This window comes from Planococcus citri, chromosome 4 (genome assembly GCF_950023065.1).
Source record: "Planococcus citri chromosome 4, ihPlaCitr1.1, whole genome shotgun sequence".
Classification (NCBI taxonomy): domain Eukaryota; kingdom Metazoa; phylum Arthropoda; class Insecta; order Hemiptera; family Pseudococcidae; genus Planococcus; species Planococcus citri.
The window spans coordinates 15,428,642-15,450,682 of record NC_088680.1 but is presented as its reverse complement, the minus strand read 5'-3'; the positions used below and the strand labels follow the sequence as shown (position 1 = coordinate 15,450,682).

Here is a 22,041-nt window from a genome sequence, read left to right as displayed (position 1 = left end):
AATCAGATTATTTTTCTTCCAACATTTTTGACCAAAATACAAATTAATCGATAACAACATGTTGATCGTCAAAATCTCTTTGCAACATTAGGTCAACAAAACTAGATTTTCTTCTTTCTAATATTAAACTACCATACCTAATCAATAAAAATGAGATGTTGAATCAATATGAAGAGTGATATTCCAAAACTCGCTTTGTCCATTTTCACAACTTTTCAGGAGAGAGGAAAAACAGTTTCCCTTTAAACGGGTAAATTGGCTTTTTAGGCGAGTTTAGCACTTTAGTTGGGTGGATTTATGATGTAGGAGTGTAGGTATACATTTCATCCACTAAATACTGCTGAAAAAAATTTCAATAAAAATGGACAAAGCTCGTTTTGGAACATTATTTTTTTTAAAATTTTTACTGAATTGGCTATTTAGGTGAGTTTAACACCTCATTTTGGTAGGTTGATGATGTAGGAATGTGAGTTAATACTTCATCTACCAGGTACCACTGAAAACCCAACTTTGATAAAAATGGACAAAGCGAGTTTTGGAATATCACTCTTCATATATTGTTGCTAATCAACATTCTGTCAACATCATAGCACATTTTCCAGAGATCAAACAATCAGTCAATCTGGCAAGATTGCAAGATTGCAAGAAGATTTCACCTTTTAGTGGCCGATTTAGATTTTTTTTTCAAACTTTTCTTTCATTTTTGAAAATGCTCCTGAAAATTGAAATTTTCTCCAAGTACCTAACTTTCAACTGAAGGTCTCCAACAAATTTGGACAAAATATTATATTTTTTTCGTGATAAGCCCTATCGTACATGCGCGAGGTAGGTATAATTCTCATTCTGAGGAATTAAAGTCTTTTTGGTGGGAATAGGGAGGGAGAAGAAGAAGGGTGCATACTTTCTTACCAAACCTGAAATACATCAGAACTAATGAATTCGCTGATTGCAAGATTGTTTTTGCATTTTGATTCATCATTTTGGTTGATGATTGCATTAGTTGCTAAGTTCACTTCCAAATATGTACCTACATACTTATCAACTTGAAGCTGATATCTCATTTCTTGATCTTTTTTATAATTTACAATGTAGAATGTACCTACTACTTACTTTTATTTAAAAAAATACGAAGTAGAAAAAATTTCTCGTAAATTAGAACATTCAACAAAACAACTTTTGATGGCATAATCAACATGATCTCACCTTAAACATTTAGCATCAATTTAAAAATTATATTTTTCTGATTTTTTAGTCCCACTTCTTGTTGATAGAAAGATGACTGATTTTTGTAAAATTGAATTCAAAAAAATAGTTTACTTATACCATTTAAAAGTTACAGGGCAATTTTTTATGAATCCCACACCAAAATTTCAAATCATCGCTCAAAATTTATTACATTTTTTACGACCATGTTGAACTTTTATTTCTGGGATTTTCAAATCCTGCAGGAGAAGGAGGAGGGGGACGTTGCCAATTCTGACTCGATTTCAAAATAACAGAAAATACATCCGCCAGCAACATAAAATAAAGTTCAATTTGAACAAAGTTTGAAAAGATGGAGAAGTGGAGGGGAGAAACTATCGAGTCGGCAGAAAGAATTCGTCACTTGTGTTTTTCTACGAACATTCATCACGTTTAATTTCCATTCTAGGACCTTCAAGTCCCTGCAGAGGGAAGGAGAGGAGAAGATACGGAAAGGCATCACGGGTTTCCGATTGACACTAAAATTTAAAACCACAGAACGTGTTGCGAGGCACGCAAATTCTTTTTCAGCATCAGGGTTAAAAAAATGAATGACCGCAAAGCACTCCATTCAACTCGGAGATTAAATCAGTTTAGGCAAATTGAATTTGCTGATTGCAAAAAGATTTTTGCTTCTAGTTTAGCTATAGCTTATTGGCCATACTATGAGGATGAAAAAGTTTTTCGTACTTTCACAATTTCAATTTTCATATTTTGTTGAGATACTGTGCATCAAAGTAGACCATTTCCATCAAAATCCGAGACCATTTTTGGGATTCTATAGTAAGCAGGTGAAAATTTGTCAATCGCTTATTTTGAGGACAATTCGAGACAATTTGCAAACATTTTCAACCACTTAATAGAAGCCTAAAAGTAGTCTTGAATTTTGATGGAAGTGATCTAAGTTGACGCAGAATCTCATAAATAATATTTTTTGGAACAGGACCATTTTCCCAATAACAGGTTGGTAGTGGCTGGAGCAAAAAAAAACCACAATACACAATTTTTTTGAAATTGCCTCCATTTTGAGAACCTATATATTTCATCTCTGGGGGCACATCCACAGCCAAAAAATTTTTCTGAATGATTTTCGCTCACCGAATTAAAAAAAAAAACTACCTCTTGCTTGCTTTAAAATTTATTCAACAATATACGTTCGATAAAACAATTCCACTCAAACTCAAAAGGGAATGCCGGAAAATCTATCCATTTGGTATCGGATCATTACTGATTACAAGAAAGGTTTTTGCTTTTTGATTATTGGTTGCTTTCAAATTGTTTTCTTCAAAGATTCGGAGTTTCAACTTGAATGAAAATAATGATGATGATTTCTACAATGAATCATTTTATGAAAAATGTTTGATTAATGCCGCATGAAATTCAGTTTGCATAAACGATTAATAAATGAAGAAACAAATACATATAGCAATTTAAAAAAGCCAATCCCAATAATGAATACCTAATGTTGCTACTTTTTATTGATCAGGATGAATTTTCCCTTCAACAATTCCAAGTAGAATTTTATCAATAGACAATCAACCAATCAACGAAACATTTCAAATAAAAATGTTGTCATCAATAATAATTCCACAAACATTCTGAAAACAAATCAAAATTTGTTCCTACAGTGCAGGGTGCACCACTGGTCAATGCAGCATTTCAATTCGATAAAATGCAATAAAAACATAGGTACAGTTTCCTCTACAGTAAATCAACTAACCACGACAACTATAAAATCAACCACATGTTGATGGTCAACATTATTAAGCAACTCACCGTCAACAAAGACAAATTTTTTCACTTCAATAAAAACTCGAAAAAAAAGAAACCCTTCAATGAGCATCTGGCAATACATTTCAAGTGAACATGATAAATTGATAATCAACAATATTTCATCAACAAAACATTTCAATAACCAATCAACCTACACAATGGTCAATAAAGCAAGATTAAAATCGAACTCGAATGATTCATGCCACAGTCTCAAATTGCAAGAGGGTTTTTTCTTTTTGCGTTGAAATTGTTTTTTCAAACGTTCAAGATAAGAACATTCATCTCTCAACATACTGAATGCTTTCTTTCATTTCCCGATTGAATCCATCAAAACTAATAGATACAATCTTTGATATCAACAAGTTGATAGTCAACATTTCCAAGCAACATTTTGTCAACAAAATCAGATTATTTTTCTTCCAACATTTGACCAAAATACAAACAATTAACAACAACATGTTGATCGTTAAAATCTCTTTGCAACATTAGGTCAACAAAACTAGATTTTCTTCTTTCTAATAACAAAGTAACTACCTACCTACCTACAAGCAATAAAAATGAGATGTTGAATCAATGTCTTGTTGCCAATCAACTTTCTGTCAACATGATAGCACATTTTTCCATGATCAATAATCAGTCAATCTGGCAAGAAACCAATTTGTTTTAACCTCGATGTAAGCAATCCATAACTTCATTTATTAACTGATTGCAAGGTAGTTTTTGCATAGCCAAGTGATTGACAGACAAGGCCACACCAAAAGGTAATCCAGATTAGCTGTGGCTGTTGAGGATGAACAACCGCAAACGAAATCGTAAAAAAATGAAAACAACCGATAACACAATCACTGATTGCAAGAAAATTTCACTTTTGTTTCTTTTTTGAAAATGCTCCGTCACAGAGGACCTACATTTCACCTCCAAGGGCATCTCTGGACCTGAAAATTGAAATTTTCTCCAGGTAACTTTCAACTCATAATGAAAGTCCCAACAAATTTGGTCAAAATCTTACATTCTTTTCGTCATACATGCTATCATACATGTGTCAGGTTTAATTCTCATTCTGAGGAATTAAAGTCTTTCTGGTAAGAAGAGAGAGGGAGTAGGAGGGCGCATATTTTCCTACCAAAGCTAAAAGACATCAGGACTAATGAAGATGATGTGGAACGAGACGAACGAGCATAAAGTTCTTGTGTTACAACTGAAACGAGCCATCGGATATTCGCTGATTGCAAGATTGTTTTTGTATTTTGCTTTCACCATTTTGGTTGATGATTGCATTGGTTGCTCAGTTCCCTTCCAAATATGTACATACTCATCAACTTGAAGCTGATATACCTATCATTTCTTGATCTTTTTTATAATTTACAATGTACAGGGTGCCCAGAAATATCGAGTTTTCATTAAAAATATTGGTTGGCAACGTGAAATACAGTAGATGCATATGATTGGTGAAATGTTATCTCTCCAGTCCAACAACCAATCATGTGCTATCATTATTATCATTCACTGTGACCAACCAAAGTATTTTGGTAGAAAACTTTTTTAGGGGTACTTGATATTTCTGGGCACCCTGTAGAATGTACCTACTACTTTTATTTTAAAAAATACAAAGTCGAAAAAATGTCTCATAAATTAGAACATTCAACAATAAAACTTTTTATGGCATAATCAACACGATCTCACCTTGAACATTTAGCATCAATTTAAAAATTGCATTTTTCTGATTTTTCAGTTCCACTTCTTGTTGATAGAAAGATGACTGATTTTTATAAAATTGAATTCAAAAAAATAATTTACCAAACTATTTAAGAATTACTGTGCAATTTTTTATGAATCCCACACAAAAATTTCAAATCATTGTTAAAAATTTATTGCGTTTTTTATGACCATGTTGAACTTTTATTTCTGGGATTTTAAAATCCTGCTGGAGGAGTGGGAGGGGGACGTTGCCAATTCTGACATGAGTTCAAAATAACAGAAAATACTTACATCCGCCACTAACATAAAATAAAGTTCTATTTGAACAAAGTTTGAAAAGATGGAGAAGTGGAGGGGAGAAACTATCAAGTATGCAGAAAGAATTCGTCACTTGTGTTTTTCTACAAACATTCATCACGTTTAATTTCCATTCTAGGATCTTCAAGTCCCTGCAGAGGGAAAGGAGAGGAGAAGATACGGGAAGGCATCATGGGTTTCCGATTGACACTAATAGAATTTAAAACGACAGCAGGGTTAAAAAATAGAATGACAGTGAAACCCTCTGAGAACGCATATACAATCGCAAAATCGATTTAGGCAAATTGAATTTGTTGATTGCAAGACGATTTTTGCTTTTTGTTCAGCTGTAGCTTATTGGTCAACTATGAATAAGTTTCTACTTTCATATTCCGTTGAGATTCTGCGTGTCGAATAGACCATTTTCATCAAAATCCGAGACCATTTTTGGGATTCTACTGAGCAGGTGAAAATTTGTCAATGGCTTATTTTGAGGAAAATTCGAGGCAATTTGCAAACATTTTCAACCACTTAGTAGAAGCCTAAAAGTAGTCTTGGATTTTGATGGAAGTGGTCCAAGTGAGAACGCAGAATCTCAAATAACAATTTTAGGAACTGGGCCATTTTTCCAAAAACAGATTGGTAATGGCTGAAGCGAAAAAACCACAATTTTTTCGATATTGTCTCCATTTTGAGAACTCGTATATTTCTTCTCTAGGGACACCACCACAGCTGTTGAATGAAACAATTCCCTTCAAACTCAACCGATCAAACAAACGTTGATTTAAGGGCTCATTACAGATTACAAAAAAGGTTTTTGCTTTTTGATTATTGCTGGTTGCTTTCAAATTGTTTTCTTCAAATTTCTCATAAATTAGAACATTCAACAAAACAATTTTTGATGGCATAAGCAACACGATCACACCTTAGACATTTAGCATTAATTTAAAACTTTTATATTTCTGATTTTTCAGTTCCACTTCTTGTTGATAGAAAGATGTCAGATTTTTATAAAATTGAATTCAAAAAATAATTCATTATACCATTTAAAAATGACTTGGTAGTTTTTTTTTATGAATCCTGTGCCAAAATTTCAAATCATCATTGACAAAAACAACTGCAGGTAACTTTTTCAAATGTGGCGCCAAAATGTAATTGTTTAGCACAAAAATACTACTCTTTAATTGGAAATTTTTGAAAATACCAGTACCACTCGCCGATTGGCTATGTGTTGGCAACGATGTAAAAGCAATCACAATACAGTTCTTTCGCGCTTCGCGTGAAAACTCTAATTAGAAGAATTGTTAAAAATCGTGAGGATGCGGAGGAGAGTGAAAAATAAAGTCTGTGGAAAAAATTCTCCACTTGCGTTTTTCTATGACCATTCATCACGTTCGATTTCCATTGCATAAGATCTCCAAGTCTCTGGGTAGGGTATGCAAGAGGAGGGCAGGATGCAGGGGTGAGGATCATGAGCGTCTAATTCACATTAAAATTGAAAACGACAGAACAATAATATTGGGAGACACGTCAGAGCCATTTCTTTGATTTTTTTGTGAGACAGAAAATCAAATAACTATATGACGTATTGATTTACAAGTATACATCCCCACCCTCATTTTTTGATTTTGGCCACTGACAAAAATGCATATTAAAAAAATATAGAAAAGTGTACCAAAATTCAATTTCTGCAGAAAAATCTAAGAGACAGTTCAAGAAACTGATTGCAAGAAGATTTCAACTTTTTGTCTATTGCTTGATGGCTGATTTTGATTTTTTTCTCAACCTTTTGTTTATTTTTCAATAATGCTCCGTCATCATAGAGGACATATATTTCACCTCCAAGGGCACCTCCGAAGCTGACATTTTCTCCAGGTAACTTTCAACTCATAAAGAAAGTCTAAAATGAATTTGGTCAACATTTCATTTTTTTTTTCTCGCGAAAAATAACAAAAAATAAGTCCATCTGAAGTTAAAAAGTTCAACTCGAAAGTGAATGTAAAGTAGGTAAAGGAAAGAGCGGGAAGAACTCTCAAAAATAATTTTAAAAATCTCCTTTAAAAAAACACTAAAAGTTTATTGCGTTTTTCATGACCATGTTGAACTCATATATTCTTTAATTCTGGGATTTTCAGATCCTGCAGGAGGAAGGGGGAGGGGGACGTCCCCAATTCTGACTCAGGTTCAAAATAACAGAAAATACATCCGCTAGCAACATAATATAAAGTTCAATTTGAAAAAAATATGAAAATATGGAGAAGTGGAGCGGAGAAAATATCGAGTCCGCAGAAAGAATTCTTCACTTGTATTTTTCTGCGAACATCACGTTTAATTTCCATTCTAGGATCTTCAAGTCCCTGAGGAGGAAGGAAGGGAGAAGATTCGGAAACGTATCATGGGTTTCCGATTGACACTGAAATTTAAAACGACAGAATATGTTGCAAGGCACGTAATTCCTTTTTCAGGGTTAAAAAATTGAATAACAGAATTTCCGTACCTATACAAAACAACCAATGAATCAATTTAGGTGAATTGAATTCGTTGATTGCAAAAAGTTTTTTGCCTTTTGTTCAGCTATAGCTTATTCGTCAACTGTGAATAATTTTCTCGTACTTCCAGAGTTTCAGCTTTCATATTCCATTGAGATCCTGCGTCGAAGTAGGCCATTTCAATCAAACTCCGAGACCATGTTTGGGGTTCTACTGAGCAGTTGAAAAATTGCCAATTGCTTATTTCGAGAAAAATTTGAGACGATTTACAACCATTTTCAACCACTTAGTAGAAGCCTAAAAGTACCTAATCTTGGATTTTGATGGAAGTGATCTAAGTTAACGTTGACACAGAATCTCGAATAACAATTTTTGGAACTGGGCTATTTTTACAAAAACTGATTAGGTACCTACCACAATTTTTTCAAAATTGCCTCCTTTTGAGAACTTGCCTAATTTATTCCTCTCTAGAGGCACCTTCACAGCTAAAAAATTTTTCTGGATGACTTTCGCTGATCGAATTTCTAAAAAAAAAAACTACATATTGCTTGTTTTAAAATTTATTCAACAATACGTTCGATAAAACAATTTCCTTCAAGCTCAACCGATCAACAAGAACGATCGATTTAATTATGTAAACTTTGTTATCGGTCATTACTGATTACAAGAAAGGTTTTTGCTTTTCAATTATTGGTTGTTATCAAATTGTTTTGTTCCAACATTCAAAGTTTCAACTTGAATGAAAATGATGATGCTGATTTCTAAAATGAATCATTTGATGAGAAATGTTTGATTAATGCCGATGCCGCATGAAATTCAGTCAGCTAAACGATTAATAAATAAATAAACAAATACAAACAGCAATTTAAAAAACTAAATCCAAAAAATTATTAATATTGTCACATTTCATTGATTGAGGTGAATCATTGCATATCGACAGTGAACATTTTTCCTTTCAACAATTAACAAAGATATACCTACTTTTGCAACATTTCACAATTCACAATCAAAACACGTTGATTACTAAGTAAAATTTTGTCAACAGACAATCAACCAACCAACGAAACATTTCAAATAAAAATGTGGGTCATCATTCATCAATTCCAAAAACATTCTGGCAACAAATCAAAATTTGTTCGTATAGTGCACCACAAAAGCAGAATTTCAATTCGATGAAATTCAAAAACCACATTTTCCTCTATATAGTAAATCAACTAACTAATACAACATTGAAATCAATCACATGTTGATGGCCAATACTTTTAAGCAACATACCGTCAACAAAGCTGAATTTTTTTCACTTCAATAAAACTCCAAAAAAATAGAAGACCTTCAATAAGCATCTGGTGATTGTCAAACATTCCATCAACAAAACCAGTTGTCCTCATTTAATACTTGAGAAACCAATTAATTCTACGCTTCAAGTAAACATGATAAATTGATGATCAACAATATTTTATCAACAAATCATTTCAATAACCAATCAACCTACGCAATCAAAACGAACATGAATGTTTGATGCCATTGTATTGTCTCAAATTGCAAGACGGTTTTTGCTTTTTGCGTTGAAGTTGTTTCGTTTCTTCAAACATTCAAGATAAGAAATTTCATTTCTCAACATACTGCATGCCTTCTTTCATTTTCCGATTGAATCATTGAAACTACAATACATTTATGTAATTATACAACATGTTGATCGTCAAAATCACTTTGCAACATTAGGTCAACAAAACTAGATTTTCTTCTTTCCAATAACTACCTACCTAATCAATAAAAATGAGATGTTGAATCAATGTCTTGTTGCTCAACAACATTCTGTCTACATGATAGCACATTTTCCCGTGATCAACAATCAGTCAATGTGAATGTCGAAGCCTCAATTTGCAAGTGGGTTTTTGCTTTTTGCGTCGAAATTTATTCTTCAAATGTTCAAGATTTCAAATTTCATCCCTCAACTTACTGCGTGCTTTTCCCATTTTCCGATTGAATATTGAAACTAGGTAATACAATACAACCTTTGAAATCAACAACATGTTGATTGTCAACATTTGCGAGCAACATTTTGTCAACAACATCAGATTTTTTCTTCCAACAGTCGACCAAAATACAAAAAATCAACAACAACATGTTGATCTTCAACATCTCTTTACAACATTGGGTAAACGAAACCAGTTGTTCTCATTAATACTTGAGAAACCAATAAGTTCTATGTTTCAAGTGAAAATGATGAATTGATGATCAACAATATTTCATCAACAAAACATTTCATAAAACATTTCAATAACCAATCAACCTACACATTGGTCAATCCAATTGATATAGTGAGAATAGGAATTACTTACTTAGGGATTTAGAATCATTTGAATTGGTTAAGGGGTGAAGTCAAGAATTATTCCCTAGAGAGTGAATAATTACTCGTACCAGGATAGCTCTGAGAGAAAAGACCTTATGTAAAACCAATCCACCATATACACAAAAATTATACTAAAATACCAAGAAAGTACTCAAGATCGCAGAAATATTCTTAAAAGCAATTCATTAATATTTTAGCCCAACAAAATACACGTTAGGATTTAGGAAAATGTAACATAATCAGCATTATTTTATGTTCGATAGTGGACTCAACATCTACTTGACATCTCGTATAAAATAGAGACTCGTAATATAATTAAGTTTAAGCTTAATTAACACTACTTGGCGATGCAATTACATATCATTTAATTAGACTAGGTGTGTTACGTCCCTCGAAAATATTATTATTTAACTGATAAGTCTATTTCACAACTTACGACACTGTGCTTATTTTCTGCCTCTCCTGTGATCCACTCATACCAAGATCGGCGACAGAATTGGGTTATTTTGTTTCATATTTCCCGATAGGTACCGGATCGGAGAAATATCCGTAAAATGGTTAATTTAAATGAACGTATTTAATTAATTCACATTATTAAACAAATTATCCACAGTGATAGTGGGCGAAAACAGTTAAGAGGGATGAAGGTTTTAAGGCCTTCATTGCCTATACGTCTATTTGTGACCAAGAACCAGCCATTGTGAGTAGCTTATTCCAAGTGAGGTTTGTGGCTGGAAATCCGATGCTCGTACCCTCGAGTTTTCCCTCGATCTACGAGCCACCGGACAAATAAATCATTTCCCCTATATGCGTAGTTCTCACGTTGCCATACTTCCAGTATAAGTAAATCTTATACGCCTAAGCTAACGAAGAATATTACGAGTAAACGTACGAAGGGATTAATTTAATCATCGCTAAGGCGATCAGGGCATATTTCCTCATATCACAATTACACCGGAACATACTCGAATTTTGATGCCACAGTCTCATATTGCAAGATGGTTTTTGCTTTTTGCATTGAAATTTATTCTTCAAATGTTCAAGATTTCAAATTTCATCCCTCAACATACTGCGTGCTTTCCTTCATTTTCCGACTGAATATTGATACTAATGCATACAACCTTTGAAATCAACAACATGTTGATCGTCAACATTTCCAAGCAACATTTTGTCAACAAGATCAGATTTTTTTCTTCCAACAGTCGACCAAAATACAACAATCAACAACAACGTGTTGATCGTCAATATCTCTTTGCAACATCCGATCAACAAAACTAGATTTTCTTCTTTTAAATAGCTATAATCAATAAAAATGAGATGTTGAATAAATGTCTTGTTGATGATCAACATTCTGTCAACATGGCTACATATTTTTCTCTCACCTAATAATCCGTGGATCAGGCAAACTGTAAGAAAGAAAGAAAAAGCCATACCTACTAATTGCAAGGAAGCTTTTGCATATTACTTTTCGATTCATTTAAAGCGAATCAATTTAAAAAATATTTCAAACTTTGATCTCAGCAAGGCACAAAAACATGAGAAACCAAATGCAATAATTACTTGTATTCGTATGTTAGGTAATGTGGATCACCAAAAAAATAAAAATAAAATATTTGTAAATAATATTCTCGATTCTGTGTAGCCCTGAAACAATGCAATCAAAATCCAGGATAGATCATTTTTAGAGTTCTACCGAGCAGTTGAAAATTATTACCTAATTACGTCAAAACGTCCGAAGATATCGTTTCCGAAACTAAGGAAATATTCTGGAATACAGAAGTGCCAATTCTATAGTACCTACCTATTGCCAATTTTGAAAAACCAAGAAAAACAGCCCCAAACTTGGATATTTACCTATCTATTTTTTGGCCTTTTAAAATTGGCACCGCTGCACTCCGAAATGTTTCCTCAGTCTCCGAAACGACATCTTACGATGTTATGGCATCTGGAGCAATTAACATAAAATGTTTTTCGGATACTTTTTAAAAAAATGTAGGGAATACTTTCATGAACAACATACTAAAAGTCACAACCCCCTTGGTGATGAGCGTCCCAGGGAGGAGGGGAGGGGGGGTGAAACTCCCCCAAAATCGATTTTTTGCATTTATCTAGGAAAATACGACACCTATGAGGAGAAAAATAGTAATTTCAAAAATCGTTCTACATGAAATTAGTGACAAAAAAATTGTCATCACTTTTCGTGTGGAATGAATCGTTGCGGAGATAGACTCAATTGAATGTTGAGGGCTATGATCGTGAAAAGTGTAATAATTGGGGTATTTTGACACGCTGAACACGAATCTCGTCCCCTTTCAATGAAAAATTAAAAAATATCCTTTAAGAAAATGCTAAAAATTTATTGCGTTTTTCTTGACCATGTTGAACTATACTATCCTTCAATTCTGGGATTTTCAAATCCGGCAGGAGGAGGGGGGAGGAGGATGTCCCCAATTCTGACTCAAGTTCAAAATACCTATGGAACAGAAAATATATCCGCTTGTAACATAAAAAGTTCAATTTGAAAAAAGTTTGAAAATATGGAGAAGGAGAGTGAAGAAAATATCGAGTCTGCAGAAAGAATTCTATTCTTCACTTGTATTTTTCTACTTAGTATGAACATTCATTACACTGTTCTATGTTGCTCCGCGTCGATTTGGAAAAATCGGTCAATTTATCAATGCTAAAACGATTCTTCAACTGAATTCGTTGATTGCAAAATTGTTCATGCTATAGCTTATTGGTCAACTATATGAATAATTTGTTCGTACCTTCAGAGTTTCAACTTTCATATTCCGTTGAGATTCTGCGTCGAAGCAGGCCATGGATACTTTTTGAAAACCTATATTTTGTCTCTAAGGGCACCTCCATAGTTGGAGAGTTTTTTGAACAACTTTTACAGATCGACTTTTATAAAGAATACTATTGGTCACTTTAAAATTTATTCAACAATACGTTCGATAAAACAATTCCCCTTCAATTTGACCTGGAATTAAAAAAGGTAAACGATTCATGCCATTTTCTATCTGCTCATTACTGATTGCAAAGAATGTTTTTGCTTTATGATTATTGGTTACTTTCAAATTGTTTTCTTTAAACATATGAACACTTCGAAAAGTCAAAGAATACACTCCAACTGGCAGGAGGAGCAGAGGAAGACTGAAGAAAAAACTCGATGATACATCAGCGAGCAATTCTTCTACAGTTTCCCAGACGGGCTGAACAGCCCACCGCACCGGGCCAAAAGTACAAGGTTCTGGAATATTATGATACCTAAGTACTGAAAACAAGTTGAAAAAATGACGGACGGATATTTAAAGCCATTTGCTATCTGCTCATTACTGATTACAAAGAAGGTTTTTGCTTTTTGATTATTGATTGCTTTCAAATTGTTTTCTTCAAACAGTTGAAGTTTCAACTTGAATGAAAAATGATGATGATTTTTAAAACGAATCATTTGATGAAAAATGTTTGATTACTACAGTATGAAATTATTCAGTTTGCATGATGAACGATTAATAAAATAAATAAATACTTACCTGCCTAAACAAATTCATAGATAAGTACCTACTTAGCAGTTAAAAAAAGCAAATCTCAAAAATTATCAATGCTGAGGTGAAATTACAACATCGACCGTGAAAATTTTTCTTTTCAATAATTTAATAAAGTTGTATGCAAGATGATGTGGAACTAGACGAACGACCACAGCTATTCACTGATTGCAAGATTGTTTTTGCATTTTGCTTTCGCCATTTTGGTTGATGATTGCATTGGTTGCTAAGTTTGCTTCCAAATACATATGTATCGCAACTTGAAGCTGATATCTCATTTCTGGATCTTTTTTATAATTTACAATTTAGAATGTCGAAAAAATGTCTCGTAAATTAGAACATTCACCAAAACAACTTTTGATGGCATAATCAACACAATCTCACATTAGACATTTAGCATCAATTTAAAAATTTTATTTTTCTAATTTTTCAGTTTCACTTCATCAAAATCCAGGATATCATTTTTAGAGTTCTACCGAGCAGTTGAGAATTATTAATTACGTTAAAACGTCAGAAGATATCGTTTCCGAAACTAAGGAAATATTCTGGAATACAGAAGAGCCAATTCTATAATACTACCTATTGCCAATTTAAAAAAACCAAGAAAAACATCCGCAAACTTGGATATTTACCCATCTATATTTTTGGCTTTTTGAAATTCACAATAATCATCATACAATTAGCACCACTGCATTCCAAAATGTTTCCTCAGTTTCCGAAACGACCCCTTTCGATGTTTTGGGGTAATTAACACAAAATGTTTGAGAAAAAAATACTTACTTTTAAAGCTCGAATTTTCCCTAAAATAAGCGATTTTCAAATTTGTAATCACTAAGTAGAGCCTCAAAATGGTCTTGGATGTTGGTGGCAATTGCCTAAGGAGTCGACGTAGAATTTCAAATATTACCCATCTTTTAGAACCGGACTGTTGACGTAATAAATAATAATTAATTTTTAATTCGTATGTAATCCGCAAATATTCGTGCCAATTCGGTTTTAGGTGTGTTGGCGTGGTCAGTTACTAATACTTTTTATCTACTGTGTACACTACCTACGTCATGTCGTTTTGATAATTATATGTAGCATATTTTTCATTGATTTGTCGGTGTATTCTTTGAGTTCGTTTTTAAGTATTTTTACAATGAAGTAACAATGGTCCTCCGAGCCGGATGCACTTACCGGAAACAGTAAAATTTTTGGAGACGGTAGTAGGTAATATTTATTTTTTCAATTCGTTTTTTAGTATTTTTACAATGAAGTAACATGGGCCATTTCTCCCAAAACAAGTTAGGTATGGGCTGGAGGAATTTTTTTTTGAGGACCCATTGATCCAGAAGCTTAAAAATGGTCTTGGATTTTGATGGGATTGATCTAAGTTGACGCAAAATTTCGAATAACATCTGGAAACAAGTTCCTAGTGGCTGGAGCGATAAAACCACAACTTTTTCAAAAATGGATCTTTTTTTAGAACCGATATTTTTTTCCAAGGGCACCTCCACAGCTAGAGAGTTTTCTAAATGACTTTTATAGATCGAATTTTACAATTCCCCTTCAACTTGATCTCAATAAATGCCAGACGGACGCAGTTAAAGCCATTTGCTATCTGCTCATTACTGATTACAAAGAAAGTTTTTGCTTTTTGATTATTGGTTGCTTTCAAATCTGTTTTCTTTAAATAGTTGAAGTTTCAACTTGAATGAAAATGATGAAAACTGTTTGATTTTTTCAACAGCATGAAATTATTCAGTTTGCGTGAACGATTAATAAATAAATACTTATTAGTTATTACCTACCTAAGCAAATTCACTTCAGATAAGTACATATTATAGCAGTTTAAAAAAGCAAATCCCAAAAATTACTAATATTGAGGTGAATTTCAACTACTTACATTCTCCTCTCTAGTAAATTCAAAAATTTCAAAGCTTTCAAGTTTATTAAATGACAACATTTAAAGGAAAAAAAAATCGATTTAAAATTATCATTACCGGTACGTAGAAAACGATCGAACCAGTTTTGATCAAACTTAAAATCTCATATCTGGTCTCCCTAGTTTCTAAAATCTACAACCATCATCATAATCCAAAACTTTATAGCTTTCAAGTTTATTTAAAAATCCACATGTGATGAATTGGCACAGCAAAAATTCATTTAAAATCGAATTTCTCAGAAACGTTTGAAACAATTTTGATCAAATTTAAAATTTCACAACTAGACTACTTACTACATAGCCTGACATTTCGTCATCGTCATCGTCATCATGCTTCGAAAGTTCAAAGCTGGCTGAATGATTACCCAGATGAACGACCGAACAAAAATTTTTGACCAGAGTTACTGGCGAATACGTACAATTTGAAAATGTAAGTACTCTTTTTCTTTTTTTCCAACTTGTGGTGTCATGCAGAACTTTTTAGAACGCATTGTAGGTCTACAGAGGGTGGTAAAAAAAACAAAAATATACTTAGATAACCCTTTTTCTTATTACATTCTACATTTTTTTCCCCCATTCAAATCACTTACACACACGAATTACGTACAGTTGTCGGTGTGTCTTGTTCAGAAATTCTTTTTCCCTCAAATTTTTCACAAATAGCGAAAAAGCACCCCATACATATTTGTGTGTATGCAATCCCATTGTATCGAAATAAGCTCGGAGTAGTGTTACGCTATAGAACTGGCATAATTCTATCTGCCAATATATGTACGTAAATGCACAATACGAGTACCTACATGATATTATGTGTTGCATAAACATCCGATTCAATGCATAATATTTGCGTCTACTTGTATGTACTTTACTTACTACTATAATACCTATTTTGTAAATACGTAGGTTAAAAAGTACTCACTTGAGCGCTGGTTTTTGATAAAATATATTTGTAAGCGTTCTTTCAACGTGTTTTCGTTTACGTAATATTCCACTCTGACTCTATAACAAAAAAAATCAACCAGAATGTCGAATTAATATACCTACGAGTAATAGTAGGTACACTAATTTAAGGCCAAAGTCGTCGTTGATTAGATATAGAATTCTACGTTAGCTTCATACAATGTAAGTATGTTCATTTATTTAATACCCATATCTAGACGCGAGTACGATACGAAATATGTAGGTAAGGTACCCAGTACAAATTACACACAAGAAACGAACATCCAACGCCATAATATTGAATATCCATGCCTACGTGTTAATAAAATTGCATATTCAGTTTGCCGTAAATACATAAGTTGGGCTCGGTACGCGATAACGCAAATGTTGACGACACGACTGGACGGCCCTCGTGGCGGGGAAGAGGAGGGTGAAACGTAACACGTGTTAATAAAATTGCATAGCCGGGACGCCGTGAATACGCATAATAATAAAATAAATGCCATTATTTCTAGAAAAACGTGTAAGGTAGCATTAATTTTTATCAGGAATTAACTGATTGCAAGAGAGATTTTGGTTTCATTTGTAGGTACATAGCTACTTACAGTACTTGTTGCTTATGGATCGTTTTCCATTTTATCAAAAATTCGCTAAAAATCCAAAAACGAACTTGCCGACTACTCTTCGTTTCTCGTTATTTCAATTTTGTTTTTTATGTGTATGGAAGAGAAGTGTTTCCCAAATTGATTTGCTCTTATCTTGATTTTTTTCAATAAATCTTTTTTCAGCCAATCAGCCATAAATAAACAAGCAAAAAATACATAGCCAATAATTTTTACTTTCTAAACAATTTTGAAAACCAAAAAAATTTGGAAAAGTGTTTAGACGGACAATTAGGCGTTAATTTTCATCAGGAAGTTACTGATTGCAAGAGAGATTTTGGTTTTTATTTCTAAGTACTTGAGTACTTATTGCTTGTGGGTCGCTATGCATTTTTTCAAAAATTCGCTTAAAATCTAAAAACGAACTTCACGATTTGAAATTTTAGTTGAGAAGATTTTAGATCGTACCCTTTTAATCTAGCTAGGGTTTCATTCAAATTGGAGGGTTTCATAGTTTTAAAAGTTCTCTGATGTAGGTAAGTTCAATCGAGAGTCCATGCCTTACCTAGCACTCCCCTAACCAAAATTTTTGATACAAAAGCTCATTTTATGGATTTTTGGTAATCTTAAAATTCAACTAGCTGCCATGTTCCCGAACGAAACGATGGAAGAATTATTTTTATTTCAGCTCTCTTGAGATGAAAAAAAAAAACAACTTTTGATCCATTCTGGAGCCCTCAGAAAGTCTTCGATTTTCCTCAGGAATCAACACTATGAATAGACCGCTGAGATTATAAAATTAAATATCCCTTAAGTTGACATCATTCGACACGTTCAGAGAAGATATGAATAACAAGCCATCAGCTAGTTGTTGATTGCAAGAGAGTTTTTGCATTTGCGTTCACCATATTGGTTGACGGTTGTATTGTATTTTTTGCTTAAAATATTATGTTTTGAAGGTACATACATAGCACGTTCCTATGTACAGTAGACTTCCGATTATCCGACCTCCGATTATCCGAACAGCCGTATTATCCGAACGAAAAAAAATTCTCCCTATTATCCGTTTTTTCTGATTATCCGAACAAAATCCGTATTATCCGGACAAACATACACAAATTATTTACAAGTACATAGTCAAAAATTTTTGTAATCTTTGTTTTTTGTTTGTTTTTCTCCATTTTGTGAAGAAATAAAATTTATCCTTTGCACTTTTTATAAAAAATTAAAAAAATACACCATTATCATAAAAAAAACAGTCATTTTCTACCAAAATTCAACCAAAAAAATATTAATCCGTATTATCCGGATTTTCGATTATCCGGACAACCTAATTCCCCAATTAGTTCGGATAATCGGAAGTCTACTGTACATAGGTACCACTCTTATAAAAATAAATTCAAATAAATTTCTTGTAAATTAGAACATTGGCCATCGAAATAAATGAATTCATTCCCACAGTAATAAAATAAAATCAAAAATTGAATTCTAAATCAAATTGTATAAAATAACGAACATACAATACGTATACATATGTGAAGGGACATCATGCCTTGCGACATTACGTGTTGCCATATTTCCTATTCCCCTATCTGTCTATGTGTAGAGTTACTCCTATATGAGATTCCCCTACTTGAGGTGGGAATGATGTGATTAATTAAGAGATGGCAAGATGTAGCATCGAGCCATCGAGATCAAGCCGCTCTCATGACTTAGAATTCTGTCTTCTAGACTCTCGGTTCTAGATCCTACTTTGCTAAGGTGTACAGAATTGTCCGCGTCGTCGTGGGTGAGCTTGAATCTTATATTCATCTCACATGTCGAGTCTGATCATCTCGCGTTAAAACCCAGCTTCGATAATTGTCAAAGTGTATTTATTGTCATTAATCAAGAATATTCGTTAATTGAATAATTCTTAATCCTTTTCTCGATTAATTGTCATACCCGTACGGAAAAATACTATGGCGAACTATAGTATTTTCGCGAACTATAGTTAACTATAGTAACCATGAATTTTTTTTTCAATATTTTGGACAATTTATTGGCTTATAATTCCTGAAAACACACAATTTATCATTGCACTGATAAATTGTGTGTTTTCAGGCATTGTAAGCCAATAAATTGCCCAAAATATTGAAAAAAAAATTCATGGTTACCATAGTTAACTATAGTTCGCGAAAATACTATAGTTCGCCATAGTATTTTTCCGTACGGGTATACTACCCTCGGGATAAAACACTCGTTGTATTATTCGCGTTTCGTTATATTCGTCCCGAAAACTACAACATCAATGGTCGTAAGTATTCATCTTCTTCCATAATAATATGTCATATATGAATTTATTTACCTGTTAGTTTAAGATACAAATAATTAGCTTTACCAATTATTTGTGCAGTAATTATAAGGTGTGTATTACAATTATATCGAATACACGGAGGTATCTAATTAGGTGTTATTATTCTTTTAATTTGTTTATCTGGCGCTCAATGAATAAATATAGATAGGTGAATTATTAGAGTTCTGACCCCTAAATAGGTATAATACACCCCTATGATAGGTCCTTGGACAGATCATAGACGGAATCATGTGAAGCTTATTTATACTAAATGAAATTCCGATTGAGTCTATCCAGGCATTTATTCTCCATCAGATTATAGGATCTTTACATTGGCACCCCAAGATTATTATATTTTCTATAGGTGTTTATTATGGATCATATCGTCTTCCCTCATTTAATATAAGTAAAGTCTTTACACATATATGATGAAAGTAGATATACAATGGAAATTTTTTTTGTATATGGCTTCAAAAATGCTAACGTGGCTCAAAAATCTATACTAGAGGCTCCAAGAATTTTCAGAAAGTCGCTGGAAGCTCCAAAATCACTCAAACTTACCAGAAGTCGACTTAATATCGTGTTTAAGTTGGAGTGCAGCGTAAATTTCGGATTTCCAACTTCATTTGATAAAATTTTGCGAAAATTTCAAGTTTTGAAAATTTGCTGGAGACTCCAGAACTGCTCAAAATGGTTTGAAACTGTTTCCAATCCATTTAGCAGGTCGAAAATAAGGTTTGTCTCAAATTTCCGCTTTCTAAGTCAATTTCGTAAAATTTTGTTTTTTTTCACTTTTTTGGCATAATAAATTGATATTCAAAAATTCACTAAAAATCAATGAATGCACTTTAGCACTTGAAATTCTGGTTGGTGATGAATTTTTGCGTGCTCCTTCGATCCAGCTTTATCCAGCTCAAAAAATTTCGAGCGAGTACTAATGGTGGAAAGAAAAATCTGCGATTTCGGCTGACCTGTCAATCAAAATGGCCGCCATTTTTTTAGTGGGCGTCATTTTTTTGGCAAATTTGCTTTAGGATGTTTCTTAGGATGTCCCTTTGAGAGAAATGCTGTCCCAGAGGATCGGAGAGGATGGGGAGGGTTCAAATATTCCTGTTATCACAAGGTAACCCGAGACCAGTAGTTGACCCTAGTAGTGGAAGTCTCATACAGAAAAAGCACTTCATTTCAAAGTAAATTAACTGCCTATTTGAATTAAAAAAAAAAAAAAACTGATTGCAAGAGAGATTTTGGTTTTTATTTGTACTTGAGTAGGTACTTGTACTTATTGCTTATGGGTCATCATCCATTTTTTCAAAAATTTCTTAAAAATCCAAAAATGAACTTCACGATTTGAAATTTTAGTTGAGAACATTTTAGAACATACCCTTTTGATCTAGCTCGGGTTTCATTCAAATTGGAGGGTCTTATAGTTTGAAAAGTTCTCTGATGTATAGGTAAGTTCAATCGAGAGTTCATGCTTTACCTAGAACTCCTCTAACTGAAATTCTGATATGAAAGCTCATGTTACGGATTTTCGGTAAATTTAAAAATTCAAAAAAGTTACCATGTTCCCAAACGAAACGACGGAAAAATTATTTTACATCAGCCCTCTTTACATGAAAAGAAAAAACAAAATTTGATCCCTTCTGGAGCCCTCGGCAAGTCTTCGATTTTCCTAATGACACGACTCGACGCATCGCGCGGTGGTGAAGAGGAGGGTGCAACGTAATACGTGTTAGTAAAATTGCATAACTGGGACGCCGTGAATATCTAGCAATTTTGCAAAACAATCTTAATGGCATTACTTTTTATCAGGAATTGACTGATTGCAAGAGAGATTTTGGTTTTTATCTGTACTTAAGACTTGAGTACTTGTACATATTGCTTATGAGTCGTTATCCATCTTTTCAAAAATTCACTAAAAATCCAAAAACGAACTTCACGATCTGAAATTGTGATTAGGAAGATTTTAGAACATACCCTTTCGATATGGCTCGGTTGCATTCAAATTGGCGGGTTTCATAGTTCGATGAATTCTCTTGTGTAAATTCAATCGAGAGACCATTGCCTTATACGTACTTACAAGAACTCCTTCAACTAGAATTTTTGATACACTTAAATAAAGCTCATTCAAAGATTAAAATACAAGCAAAATTTCGCAAACGCAGTAAGTAGGCATTAATTGTTATCAGGAATTTACTGATTGCAAGAGAGATTTTGGTTTTTATTTGTACTGAAGTATTTATTGCTTATGAGTCGTTATCAATTTTTTCAAAAATTCCCTAAAAATCCAAAAACGAACTTCACGATTATCACAAAGTAACCGGAGACCAGTAGTAGACCCTGGTAGTGGAAGTCTCATACAGAAGTAGCTCTTATTTTAAAACAAAGAAACTTGCGGTGGCGACTAACGCACCACACGATCATTTTTGGATTCTATTTTTCATTAAAAAGTTTGATTTTCATATTTAACTGATTTTAGTTTATTATGCTATGATTTAAATGTAAAAAAGTGAAAATCCTATAATAATATTACCAAAAATGCCATGTAGGTACGTAAATAATGAAAAAAGAAAACTGATTGTAAGAGAGATTTTGGTTTTTATTTATACTTGAGTACTTGTACCTACTCATTGCTTATGGGTCGTTGACCATTTTTTCAAAAATTTCCTAAAAATCCAAAAACGAAATTCATGATTTGAATTTTTTTTGAGAACATTTTAGAACATGTACCCTTTTGATCCAGCTCGGGTTTCATTCAAATTGGGAGGGTTTTACAGTTTGAAAAGTTCTTTGATGTATGTAGGTAAGTTCAATCGAGAGTCCATACCTCCAACC

General features: G+C 33.2%; 1 protein-coding gene across 1 annotated transcript in view; it reads right to left on the bottom strand.

The window, feature by feature from the left end:
• The window catches only part of SLO2 (slowpoke 2), a 461,098-nt gene that overhangs the window by 68,231 nt on the left and 370,826 nt on the right, over window positions 1–22,041 (bottom strand). The window contains 1 exon segment of the mRNA XM_065361503.1: window positions 16,247–16,326. Within this exon segment, the coding sequence (XP_065217575.1) occupies window positions 16,247–16,326 (80 nt within the window).